Genomic DNA, 13977 nt, shown 5'->3' on the forward strand with positions numbered 1-13977 from the left:
TTGAGGGGCACAGACGCTTTCTCCGTTTCGTGGTGGGATAGAGTCACTACCAATTCACAGTCCTACCATTTGGTCTGTCCACTACCCCCAGGGTCTTTACAAAGTGTATGGCGGTGGTAGCGGCCTACCTCAGACGCCAGGGGGTCCAAATATTGCCATATCTGGACGACTGGCTAGTCAAAGGCACCTCCTGGTCGCAGGTGAGGGATCATGTGGCGCTCCTCCTGTCCATATGTACTGCCCTGGGCCTGTTGATAAACAACGCCAAGTCCACCTTAGTCCCGATCCAACACATAGAGTTTATCCAGGTGCTACTGGACGCAACGTCAGCCAGGGCCTCTCTCCCACCAGACAGGTTCGAGACCCTGAAAGGGCTCATCAGCTTGGTCACAAGGTTCCTGGTGACAACAGCCAGGGCTTGCCTGCAACTGCTGGGTCATATGTCTGTGTGCACATATGTGGTCCGTCATGCCAGACTCCAAATGAGGCCCCTTCAGCTCTGGCTGGCCTCGCAGGTCTCCCAGGCCACAGACAGAATGGACAAAGTGTTCACCATGCAGAACTTGGTGATCACCTCCCTGCAGTGGTGGTCTGCCCCAAACAACATGCTCCAAGGGGTCCCGTTCAGGGACAAGGCCCCGTCGTTGGAGCTGGCGTCCGACGCGTCGGACCTGCGATGGGGGCCCCATGTGGGGATCTTTAAGACCCAAGGTCTGTGGTCTCTACAAGATCTACCCCTTCATATAAAGGTCAAGGAACTTGATCTCAAGCGACTGGCATGTATGGGCTTCTGCTCACACCTGGAGGGCAAGATAGTCAGGGTTCTCACAGACAACACGGCCTCGATGTTCTATATCAACAGGAAAGGTGGCGCCCGATCCTCTGCCTTCTGCCACAAAGCTCTCAGTCTGTGGGACTTATGTATAGCCCATGACATCTACCTAAAAGCCTTCCACCTTGTTCTTCAAGATACGTTGCTCGTGTCTATTCCACAGCCCACCCTCCTTCCCCTCTGTCGGAGTTGTCCAGCAAGAAGGAACTGAGGATGGGGGGAGCACAGCCCCCCTTATACCGCGCCAGGCAGGCGCCGCTCCAGGGGTCACGGGGGGGCGCTCCCCCCTACGGGTACTGCTAGGGGACAAACTTCCAGCACCGGTGCATGCGCGCCTATTGTGGAATAGACATGAGCAGCACATCTCAAAAAACACCAGTTATGGAAAAGGTAACTGTCTTTTCTCCTCAAGATACAGAGTGAAGAAGCTTCAGTGATATTGATAGCTCTAGCCTGGCCCCACCAACATTGGTACACATCTCTTCTGGAAATGTCCATGGAAGCCCCAGTCACCTTGCCGTTCCTCTTGGACTTAATAACTCAGAATCACGGCTGTCTCCAGCACCCGAACCTTGAGTCATTGCACCTCATGGTGTGGAAGCTCCATGGCTGAACCCTATGGAGCTCTCCTGCTTGGACCCAGTTAGACAAGTCCTTCTTGGCAGTAGGAAACCCGCCACCAAGGCTACCTACCTTGCCAAGTAGAAGAGATTTTCAGTCATCCCTGATGCTCACCTCTCTATCTCTTATACTGGACTGCCTTGTCCATCTCAAGCAGCAGGGGCTGTCCATGTTGTCAGTAAAGGTTCACTTGTCCACCATCTCTGCCTTCTGTTGAAGCGGATCTTCTAATGGCCCAAGGTTGGGCAGGTGTTTGACAACACCAGTGAGAATTTGGAAACGAATATGCTTAATGCACGGTCATTTATTTTGAAAGAGAATTATACAAGCAGTTAAGGTCACTTGGTATACATTCTTTTACCTAAGCCTCAGTTCCTCACGCATAAATTCTCAGTAATTAATACAGGTTCCTCGAGGATTTCTGCACACACATGTACCAGGCCAACTCAAATCCTTTGAGTGGAATAAGCAATGTGTAGCTATAGTATCAGTTGCTGGTGTTTTGAGTGCTTTCTGGGCTCATGGTATGGTGAAAACTCAGAAAAAGATATGTCACTGCCCAGAAAGGCTTGAAATCTAAACTAGACAAACTCTAAAAGAGAAATCCAAACATGATTTTATCATCTCTGGGAGGACATTGGTTTGTCTGCTGGTTTGACATATGACATGTTTGATTCCATCTTATTTATAATACGTGGGTTTTTCTGATTCTGTTGGAAAGTTTTGAGAAAAGATTTAGAAAACTCTTGTCTAAAATAATTAGATGCACACCTACTGCCCACCTACAAAGTGGTTGCACTTAGGACATAAAGATCAAAGAAGTATTGGAATGAAACAGCCCATAAAACAAAACATTTCTTTGGGGAAAATATTGATGTCTGCTTTGTAATTGTTTAATCTTGTGTTTCAGGTGCGATACCTAGATGAAGAGAGACCATTTGCAATTGAACAGGTTACAGGAATGCTATTGGCCAAGCTTAAAGAGACTTCAGAAAGCGCACTAAAAAAACCAGTGGCAGACTGTGTGATTTCTGTAAGTTGTAATATATTTACCAGAGTTCTGCTTATGGGTAATTGTATATAAACAGTACATTATAATGGTGTGTTAACTGGAAAAGAGCCATGTGAGGTGCTGCCAGAAACCACCCAGAAGAAAATAAAACTATAAATATATGCTGAAAAGCACAAAATATATTTTTAATATCTGATACCATTCACCAAAATACAGGCAAATCTTGTGTAGAGGTTTTATACTCAGTGGAGATAAGAGACAAAATTTGCGTGATGACTTTGTGGTGTTCCTCAGACAAGCTCTAGTACAGCAGCAGGCTTCCTAACACATGCTATAGCTACATTTTTGACCTACTGTACAAGAAGTGTAGACCAGAAGTGCCAAAACTTTGTTATTCTGAGGGCTCCACCTTCAGTTTTCCTTAAATATGAGAGCTATACCTAATTTGTGTATTTCTACAAAATCTCTCAGTTCTTTTTGCTTGTGGAACCACAATGTAAAAAAAGAGTTTTCATAGCACATTTTGGATGCCAGTGTAATATGTGCCATACAAATAAGACTCGGAACCTACCACAAAGAGCTTCTAATTTTAAAAAAATAAAACAACTTTGGTTGGGCCTTTTTTGGGGGGAGGGGTCCTCTTATTTTTATCTTAGCTTCATTCTTCCTGCCTCCCTTCTGTTCTTCATTCTGATACTCTTCAACCACCCTGGAGTTAAGCTTGAGCTGTAGCTTCCTGTAATAAGGAGCCTCAGTCTTTGGAATTATTTCATATTTTTGTTTCTTATATCCAGATGGCATATGCTTTTGGGGTCAGACATGTCCTCGATTTGTTTAGAAAATGAGCCGAAATTTTACTGTGCTATATAAATGTTTAAATATTTTCTCTGTTAGTAAATAGTTAAACTAACTTTTTGTTAAAATCTAAACCTTGTTTCTTGAAATCTTATGCTATCTGGGATTTTTTTAGTGTTAAATATATTAAATGTAGTTTGTGTTTAGAAACACTTGTGCATCGTGCATCTGGACTGTCACTGATTCTGTAAATCTTGACAATGCAGGATATGTATTTGTCTTAATACCAGTTTGGATAATTGGAACTTGTAATGAAGTAACTTTTTAAAAGATTTAGCAATTTTAATCAGTCTGTATTAACTAAATATGATTGGTGTCTTAAATTTACATGTTAGTCAAATTTATGGAATTGTTTTGTTTTATGGATATATTAACTTTTAAAGTGAGCGTATGATTTTGTGTGTAATGAGATTTGTATAATGGAGTACAAACTTGGTTTGAAAACAGGTCCCTAGTTTCTTCACTGATGCTGAGAGAAGGTCTGTAATTGCAGCTGCGCAGGTTGCAGGTTTAAACTGTCTGAGGCTGATGAATGAAACTACAGCAGGTAAATATACTTGCTAGAAGCAGACCAGGAATAAGTGTGTAACACTATTTTTAACAGTCTAAACTCTTAAACTTGGAAGATTGGATTCTGAATGATCATTACATAACCAATTGTGTAGTAAAAATATATAAAGTCACCTATAAAATATTGATAGTTTAGCTGTTATGCTTTTCTTTTCTGAAAGTCCAGTTAAAATATTACATCTGTAGTAGTGTTCTCCACTTAAAAAAAGAAAACCAAAAAAACAAACAAACAAAAAACACTTTGGAAGGTGAGGGGTGTGGGTGGAGTGTTTTTTTATTTAAATAATAAATAATAATAATAATTATCATTAAAACCAGGACTGCTACGTTCCAAGAACCGTACCACAGGGTGCTTTATGTCTGTGGCTTGAGACCAGATAGCTCTTCGTAGTATTGTTTAGTTTCAGGGAGATGGATGTGCTGCAGAAAAGATACTATTATATATACACAATCCACAAATCAAGCCAAGAGTACTAGTCTGCATGCAGGAGTGTGACCGTACCATGTTTCAAACTTTATCTAGTTTTGGTGAAGTCCTACTAATGTATAGCTTAAATATATATTACAGTAGGGAGTCACATTTTTAATTCATATTTGAAAACAAGAATAATTGTGTTGAAATGCTGACTACAGTAGTCATGACTGTCGTGCCTTTATTAATAGACCATTAATTCTAAAATTTCATCATGAAAGATTACTATTCCTTATTTATCTGAAAAGAAGTTGTGGAAAACTAATTGTTACCAGTTTAGTCCCTCCAGTGATTTTTGGGAATGAAAGAATATTCAGATCTGTTTCTTCTCTATCAACAATGATGTAGCATCTGTCTCTATACTCCAAAGCCAGAGTCACCACCAAATTTGTTCATGTACTTTTGAAGTACTTCCCTCCCTTGGCAACTGGATCCATTATCCCTTAATTAACAGGTGCAATAACATGTGCATCTCTTGGTTATGATATGGACATTTTGTCAGTCTGACATCTGACAAAATGCTTAATTCATAGTCATTATGAAGTCTCCATCCAAATCAGATTTTTTTTTTCTCCCCCTCAGATTTAAGTACATATCTTTCTCAGTTTGTTATCCAGCCTGTCTCAGCCTAGAGTCCAATTACAGCATTTGGCACAAACACCATTTGTACGAGTGAGTAATTTGCTCATTCCAGTTGTTCATTGCTGTATTACAAATTCTTTGGCCAATCTGAGAGCCATTGGTTGATTACAGCAAAAGGTAGATCAAATTCTCATTTGCCAAAAGAAGGGTGGCTGTGATGAGATGCTTCCATTATAGGAGTGTCAAAGTAGAGTAAATTGTATGGGATCCAGGTGGAGCAATTTAAATCAGTGACTTTTTTAGAGTAGGGAGCTGGGCTGGAGTGGAGCTGGGGACAGAGTGGGCCTGGGTGGGACTCCTTCCTCACCCTCTCGTGGGGGTGGCCCCATGCCTTGCCGCACCCTCCTGGATGTTCCTCCGCACCCTGGTAGGGGGGCACGCCCCACAGTTTGCGGACCACTGTCAATGGCATGTCCTTTTTTGAGTGATGTCCCTGTGGGTGCTCCACTTCAGGTGTCAGTGCGTCCCTGAGCCATCGATCAGAGAATTTTATCAGCAGTGCCTGTCTGGGTTGCGCATGCGCCATCCCTGTTTTGTGGTGCTGTTGGTGCCATATCCAGTGCAAACGACCTGACCCCCGCAGTTCCTTTTCAAAATGGATCTCATGGTGCATTCACCTCTGCTACCAACAAAACAATTGACAACCCCCAGTGGGGATCAGAACTCATTCAGCCAGATCTATAGCAACCTCAGTAACCTTTCTAAACAGTGTACCACTCATAGACATATGCAGAGCAGCTACCTGGGCCTCTGAACATATATTCATAAAGCATTATGCAATTGACCAGACCTTAGGCTCTGATACACTGCTAGGCCTAGCAGAACTATCTTCAATTACTCAGACAACTCCGAAACCCCTTCTGCCCACAGAGGGGGTACTGCTCTACACTCACCTGAAGTGGAGCACCCGCAGGGACATTACCTGAGGAAGAAAAGGTTACTCACCTGATGCAGTAACTGAGGTTCTTCAAGATGTGTTTCCCCTATGCGTGCTCGACTACCCACCGTCCTCCCCTCTGCTTCGGAATTCACACTATGTACTCTACAGTAGAGAAAGGAATTGAGGGGGTCAGGTCATGTGTGCCAGACAAGGTGCCAGGGGTGCCGTGAGACGGAGATGGCGCATGTGTGACCCAGATGGGCGCTGCTGCTGAAATTCTCTGATCAGTGTCACAGAGATGCACGAACACATGAAATGGAGCACAGGGGGAAACCTCTAGAAGAACCTCAGTTATTGCACCAGGTGAGTAACTTTCTCTTATCTTTGTCACTTTAGAACAAAATCATTCAATGTTAACAAAGTGAAAATTTGTGTAGACTTTCAATATATATTATCGCAAGTTACTGTGAATTTTTGTACACAGTCCTAATTTTTTTAAGAGCTTTAAGTTAACTTTTTTTAAAAAAAGTCTAAATTATTGAAAATTGCTTGAGACATCTAATTTAATGTATTTATTTATTTTTACAGTTGCACTAGCTTATGGAATTTATAAGCAAGATCTACCAGCCTTGGAGGAGAAACCAAGAAATATAGTCTTTGTAGATATGGGGCATTCTGCATACCAAGTTTCGGTTTGTGCTTTTAACAAAGGAAAACTGAAAGTAAGTTTATTTTTACTACATTGTTGCACCAGAGGCTAAGCAACAGTAGTCTTTCTTAATTGGGACAATGCTCAGGAAACTGTTCAGTGAAGTGCATTTCTGAATGGGTAAAATGTCATGCCTGGTGTGGGTTGTAGTAAATATGTATGAAAGGGTAGTAACTAATAAAAGCTTTCCTGCGTTCTAGTTATTAAATGACCATCCTTCATGGCATTTCTTCAGCAGTTCACTGTAGAAGGAGAATGCTTAGCCACACAACTAAGGAATCTCTTTGAGTAGAAGTTAGAATTGGAAAGTCGGTGCATAGCCTTAAAGTCCCATCTTTTATAGTCCAGGAGTACAATTATCTGATCTCTAACTGGAGAAGTCACAGAAGCAACTTCTCTACCTCCTCTCCAGTGTAAATGAAGTTTTGTTTAACTTTCTTGAGAAATGAAGTGGGCTATAGCTGAATTGCAGTTTTCCCAGCCAGGCACTGAAAGGGAGTCGGGGAGGAGAGTTGACTCTTTGAACTCTAACTTAGGGATGTTTGCTAAGTACATTTAATTCAACAATTTTAATTTTGTATCTGTGAGACTTTCTCCTTTCAAGATTGGGGTGGTAATGGCTTAATTCTTTTTTATCCTAGACTACTTTTGTCTTCAGTAACAAAACACAGTAGCTACAAAAGTTGTGTGAAAAATTAAAGTGCTCTGTGGTCTCAGTTCTTTTTAGATAAATACTCTAGGCATGCTGTGCTCTGAACAAGGACATGCATACCCAATGGAAAACTTAAGCAAGAAAGAGTATTAGCAGATTTTACTTTCTCAATGGAATGGCGTATTTTTACATAGGGAGATTGCAGCATGACAAGATAAAGATCCCAGTTTTTCGTTCTGTATGTCCAGAACTGCTCAGTTCTATATGCCCGTAAGCTTCACGGAGTGGAGAATTTATGGAAAATGCTGATTTGGCAGGAGGTAGAGGATCACTATATACTTGACACATTTCACTTCTGTGCAGATCTTGGCTACTGCTTTTGACCCTTTTTTGGGAGGCAGAAACTTTGACGAGGCTTTAGTAGAGTACTTCTGTGGGGAATTCAGGACAAAATATAAACTGAATGTGAAAGAGAATGCTCGGGCACTGCTGCGCTTGTATCAGGAAAGTGAAAAGCTGAAGAAGCTTATGAGTGCAAATTCTTCTGACCTCCCACTCAACATTGAGTGCTTCATGGATGATCTTGATGTCTCTAGTAAGATGAACAGGTACAGTAATGCATATTACATTAACTCCAACCAGAATATGGTGGTTTTAGTTCTGCCTGTAACACAATATTTCTTCTTCTACAGAGCTCAGTTTGAACAGTTATGTGCTCCTCTCCTAGCTAAAGTGGAACTTCCTCTAAGAACAGTAATGGATCAAGCTAGTAAGTAGAAGTTAATTCAGGGTACAATGTTTTGTTATCTGGCTCAAAAAAAAAATTGCTAAACCTTTTTAAATACCAAAAATAGTTAAAAGATGCAAAGCTAAGCACTGAAAAGTTAACTGTCAGTTAAGGTCGTTGAGGCAAGCTTAATTTGTCTCTCTTGCCATGTAGGCATTATGATATGGTTATGTGATTGCGTAACTTTTTTCATGGGACTTTTGGTTCAAATATGGCACAATTTAGTATGTATCTCTGATTTATTGAGCACCATTCATCCTGAACAATGAATGAGGTGGGGTTCTGAGGAAAAAAATGGAATATAATCATGCAGTTAAGGAGTATCATTTTGCTTGCACTATGGATACAACTGACCGAGAAACCTTAATTCTTGTGTTTCCTAATTTTTAAGTGCTTGACTTTGCAACCTTTAAACTTTTTAGCATAGCCTTTTATATGTGACTTCTATTTTCCTTTAATAAAAAAAAAATTACATACTACTGAAATAACCTGTGTGAGTGATCAGAAGTGTTTGAAGAGTTGCAGTAGCTGCTTCACAACAGTGCTTAGTGGGACAGGGGAGCATGGTCAGTGCAGATGGAATGATGAGAATTTAGGAGAAAAGCCTGCAGTGTAAGCCCTGCAGCACATATGAAAATTTTCTTTTTTGGGGGCTAAATAAATCTAGATGGATTTTCAGAGACAAAAAGGCCACTCTCTGATTTACCCCTAAAACATATTAAAAGTAAAGGGAAGGAAAAATTGTGAATATCTTTTGTGAGCTGACCTAATAAAATGTGACTAAATAAATAATGCAAAAATGAGGAGAGAGAAGAGAGAGCCTGAAAGCTAAAAGTTGCCTGAGAGCATATTAGTCATGTCCATATGAAGCAAATCCAGAACTGCAAATTTGACCTGAAACCACAAATGCAGATTGCTCATCATGTTTCTCGTGAATGTGTGTGTTTTTTTTTTTTTATTTCTGTATTGCAGCCAAAAAAAGAATCAATTTCACCCAAGAAACTCTATCATTAGATTAGTCTTCAAGTGATTGTCCACATGGATTCTACTTCTGGCACGCACGTACCATGCACACAAGATCAAATTCTCTTGGCCAGTTGCATCCATTAGCCCTTCACCTGTGCCTTGGATGCCCTCTCTCATGTACATTTCCCACCTCTCAAACCTGAAGGCATAAAGAACAGAGCAGGCACAACTGTTCCTTCTTACTGCCATCGCAGTGAGACAGAACCCCTACAATGGCTTAATTTCTATGCGCTGTGTGACTTTGCTCAACGTATGTGTGGGTGTATTTAGTTTTCTTCTTTATACCTGTTGTCTTTAAAAACAAACAAAAAACCCACACAACTTTTTTTTAATTTTGGGGATTTCTCCTGTTACTGAGATTTAACAGTTATGGCTGAAACAAAATCACCAGTGTTTAAAACTTGCCCCTTCCTGTCATGTGACTATTCTGCTCAATGTCAGGCATTTGAAGTACGTTTTCTTGGGGGGGGGGCCTTAAAGAGGGGTACATCCCTGATAGGTGTTTAATCTGTATCTCCTTCTCCAAGATGCCACAGAAGAGGAGAGAGGTCTATTTTTAAGTTCTCTCTTCAGGAGTGCACTCTATGAAAGCCGCTTCAGAACTAGAGGGGGAAAAGGGCCTACTATGCCAGAACAGGCTTCCTCAGCTAGCACTCTTGTGGGTTAGATTGGAAGCCATGTTAGTCTGTATCCACAAAAACAACGAGGTGTCCGGTGGCATCTTAAAGACTTAACAGATTTATTTGGGCATAAACTTTCGTGGGTAAAAATCCCCGCTTCTTCAGATGCATCGAAAGCTTGTGCCCAAATAAAGAAGTGGGGTTTTTTACCCACGAAAGCTTATTTCCCAAATAAATCTGTTAGTTTTTAAGGTGCTACTGGACTCCTTGTTACTCTTGTGAGTTGAAACTCAGGTTGGACCTCATTGAGTGCCAGCCTAGGTCACTTTCCCCAGGACTTAATAAAATGAGTCATAGATCTTGTCAGACTGCTGAGCCACAATAGTTTAGCCCAGACAGGTCCCTCGGATGCCTTGGCACTATTTGATTATAGAATAAACTCATTATCCACCTAAGACTTCTCTTGGTACCAACATCTGTGCCACTGATTCGGGCACTGACCTCTGTGTTGCAGATGCTCCTTGCAACAACAGAGCAGTAAGGCAGTCTTGGGCCTCAGGCAGGGTTAAGCACCAAACACAGGTCTCCTGACTTAATGTGGGCTGGCTGTCACCCCAGGGGTGAGCTGGAAGGGGGTAGAGGGACTCGGGCCCACCCTACTCCACCGGGTTTCAGTCCAGGGCCCTAACAGTGGCAGAGTAGTCTGCCACTGGGTCAGCAGGAATCTGCTGGCAACACACTGACTTAGTATCTGGCCAAGGCCCAACCAGACTGTTGTCTAGTTTCCCTGGGCTACTTCCTACCTCCCTGGGGTTTGGTACCTCTGTGCTGTACGTGCCCTCCATCTCCCCGGGGTTGGTGGTCAGTGATAGCCTCAACCGCTCATTGGCACCTCGGCTGGCCTGCAGCCCCGGGAACTCTGGCCAATTCTCAGGTGGTAGCCCCAGCATCTTCTCGGTGTCAGTCAGGTGGCAGTCCTGGAAGCTTTGGCCAGTGCTCAGGTGGTAGCCTCAGGAGCTCCTCCTTGACGTCCTGCTCCGGCAGCGGGGGAGAAGTGTCTATCTCCCTGGGCTGCTCCAACCCAGCTGAGCTGTGGGACTGCCTGCATTTTGTACTTCTGCTTCCTGTCCCTTCCCATAGCTTCCAGCATGGTGTGCATGGCTTTCCTGGCTCTGCAGCCTCCTGATCTGTTGCCACCTCGCTACAGCCATGAATTTGGTAGGGTCCTACTTATCTTACAGTTAACTATATGGTTCTTTAAGATGGTGTCCTCATGGAATCTTTAACCCTCCTATTTCCCTGCTGCTATGGAATCCTATACCACCTGGCTTCTGTATTGGGGGAACAACTATGGGATGGTTAGGCTCCCTGTACCCTTTATGCCTTCTGGGGAGGGGAGGGAAGTGGGTTAGAGGGTAGCCACATAGAGGCACAGCCCCAATGGACACTGTTGGTCAAAAGAATCTGATTTTATGTGTGCATAGGCACATGCACAATAGAAGTGGAATCCATGTGGATAGCCATCTCAAAGAACCACAGTCACTAAGCCCTGGTCTACACCGAGTGGGGGGGGGGGGGGTCAGCCTAAGATACGCATCTTCAGCTGTCCGAATAGCGTAGCTGAAGTTGGCGTAGCTTAGGTCAACTTAGCTGGCCGTGAGGATGGCGGCAAGTCGACCGCTGCTGCTCCCCTGTCGACTCTGCTTCCGCCTCTCGCGAGCTGGAGTTCCGGAGTCGACGGGGAGTGTGTTTGGGGATCGATTTATTGTGTCTAGACAAGACGTGATAGATCGATCACTACCCGCTGATCTGGCGGGTAGTGAAGACCTGCCCTAAGATAAGTAACTTTTTTAATCTAGATTTTTGCACTTACAGCCTGAAACTCCCATAGACTAAAGGAGGGGCAAGAATTTTTTTGACATTGCAACTGAATATAAAATTCTCATTGTACAGTGTTGGCCATTGACCTATCTTCACTGGTTCTTGTAGTGTCTAGATAATTCAGTTTCATTTTAAGACCACCTTGAGCTTTTCAGTCAAGAGTGAGAATCCAAGCGATATGATCTCTAGCTACATGCCCCCCACCCCAAAGTCAGCTTTGGGTAATTTGAAGCTAAGTTCTTTAACTTATGGCCTGAACTGTGTCTTTTCTAGAACTACTGCGTGAAGACATAAGCAGTATAGAAATTGTAGGCGGAGCCACTAGAATCCCAGCAGTGAAGGAACAAATATCTAAGTTCTTCTGTAAAGATATAAGCACTACGCTGAATGCAGATGAAGCTGTCGCAAGAGGTTGCGCATTACAGGTATGGCCGTTAAGATCCTAGTTTGTCGTTTTACAGCGCACACTGCTGGAAATTGTTCAGTAACCAAAAGTCAAAGAATGCTACAGCTTAAACAAAATGTCCCTCATCTCAGGATTTAAGGTCTTCATACTAAGCATTCGTTCTTTCTTGCACTATCGTATTCACTAATCATTTAAACATTTGTTGTAGTTGTCACATTTGGTAATAATTATGAGAGTAATGACGGGAAGGATGGTCTTGTGGTTAAAGTACAGGAGTGAAAGTCAGAATATCTGGGTTCTCTTCCTAGTTCTGCCACAGACTTTTTGCACTAATGTGGGTAAGTCACTTCCTTCATCTGTAAAATAGGAGTGTTTACCTCTCACAGTGTTTTTGAAGCTTAATTCAGTCTGTTTTAAAAACTCATTGAGGTCCCTGGCTGGCAGTCACTATAATCATGCTAAGTGTTACTATAATGAAACTTAAAATGACACTCTAGACGCTCTCTCCATCAGTTTAACTAAGAAGATAATCCTTAATGAAAGTGACTTAAAACTGCCCCAATGTTAGTATGTGTAGTTCATTTTAAAAATATTTTACATTCTGAGATAATCATGGCCAGCATGCTAGTTTTATAGAAGAGAAACAATGCTAAATTCAGGTAAATGTGTTTCTTCACTAAACTATATGCATAATCAAAATTTGGTCTCTCTTCCAGTGTGCAATTCTCTCCCCAGCATTTAAGGTGCGTGAATTTTCCATCACTGATGTTGTTCCTTATTCAATAACTTTAAGATGGAAGTCCTCTTATGAGGAAGGAACTGGGTAAGTTTACTTTGAAAATAAAAATACACAAAAAGACTTGATGGTGTGGGAAGATCAAACCTGCAAACACCAGAAAATAGCTCATCTAGTCTACCTCTTATACTGTATTGTCATTAATCATTTTGCCTCTGGAAGTTGGAGTCACATATCATTTTACTACCAGTTATTTTCAGTCACCCCATGTCACATTGTTCTGATTTAGTTTACCATAAGATGGTTAATTTTAACTTTGTATACATTAAAAAGCTTTCTACCTAGAGATACATGTAAAATGTAATATTGTCAAGTTGGTGGTTGAGTTTGTAGCTCTCATTCTGTCTTCAAACTTCAATTAAATTAGAGAATACAAAATAATTTTCCAGAGCCAAAGCAAATGCGTATTAAATGTTTCATTTGTTTGCATGGATGTTCACAGCTAACATAACAGGGTTTAATATAACTTGATTCATAGTCATTATATAAACTGTTACTTGTATTTACTTGAACCCTTTTTATTTCTATAGGGAATGTGAAGTTTTCAGTAAGAACCATGCTGCTCCATTTTCAAAAGTTATTACTTTCCACAAGAAGGAACCTTTTGATCTGGAAGCATATTATACCCATCCAAATGAAATACCTTATCCTGAACCCAGAATAGGTGAGAACAGATCATAGAAAATATATTTTAAATAATCTTTTGTACACCTTTCTAAAAAAAAAATACATTCCTTTAAAAAGTTTATATAAATTACTGAGCCAAATGTTTTGGCATAGAATCATAGAAATGAAGAGCTGGAAGGAACCTCCGTGTCAAGTCCAGTCCCTCTCACTGTGGCAGGACCAAGTAAACCTACTTCATCCTTAATAGGTATTTTGTCCAACCTGTACTTAAAAACTGTCAGTGGTGGGGATTCCACACCTCCCCTGGAAGCTTATTCCAGAAGTTAACTACCCTTATAGTTAGAAAGTTTTTCCTAATATCTAATTTAAATCTCCTTTGCTGCAAATTAAGTCCATTATTTCTTGTCCTGTCCTCAGTGGACATGGGGAACAATTGAGCCCCATCCTCTTTATAACAGCCTCTTTATAACAGTATTTGAAGATTGTTGTCAGGTCCATCCTCAGTGTTCTTTCGTCAAGAGTAAACATGACCAGCTTTTTTAATTTTTCTTCATAGGTCAGGTTTTCTAAACCCTTTTTATCATTTTTG

General features: G+C 41.6%; 1 protein-coding gene across 4 annotated transcripts in view; it reads left to right on the forward strand.

The window, feature by feature from the left end:
* Window positions 1-13977, forward strand: part of HSPA4L (heat shock protein family A (Hsp70) member 4 like) — a 65284-nt gene that overhangs the window by 28274 nt on the left and 23033 nt on the right. For all 4 annotated transcript variants that reach the window (XR_012158552.1, XM_073341091.1, XM_073341089.1 and 1 more), the window contains exons 4-11: window positions 2364-2486; window positions 3768-3867; window positions 6473-6606; window positions 7609-7853; window positions 7938-8014; window positions 11833-11984; window positions 12682-12788; window positions 13292-13425. Coding sequence is in view for 3 of the 4 variants with exons in the window: in XM_073341091.1 (XP_073197192.1) it covers window positions 2364-2486; window positions 3768-3867; window positions 6473-6606; window positions 7609-7853; window positions 7938-8014; window positions 11833-11984; window positions 12682-12788; window positions 13292-13425 (1072 nt within the window). In the remaining variant the exon portion in view is untranslated. The remainder of the gene's footprint in view (window positions 1-2363; window positions 2487-3767; window positions 3868-6472; window positions 6607-7608; window positions 7854-7937; window positions 8015-11832; window positions 11985-12681; window positions 12789-13291; window positions 13426-13977) is intronic.

This window comes from Lepidochelys kempii, chromosome 4 (assembly GCF_965140265.1).
Source record: "Lepidochelys kempii isolate rLepKem1 chromosome 4, rLepKem1.hap2, whole genome shotgun sequence".
Classification (NCBI taxonomy): domain Eukaryota; kingdom Metazoa; phylum Chordata; order Testudines; family Cheloniidae; genus Lepidochelys; species Lepidochelys kempii.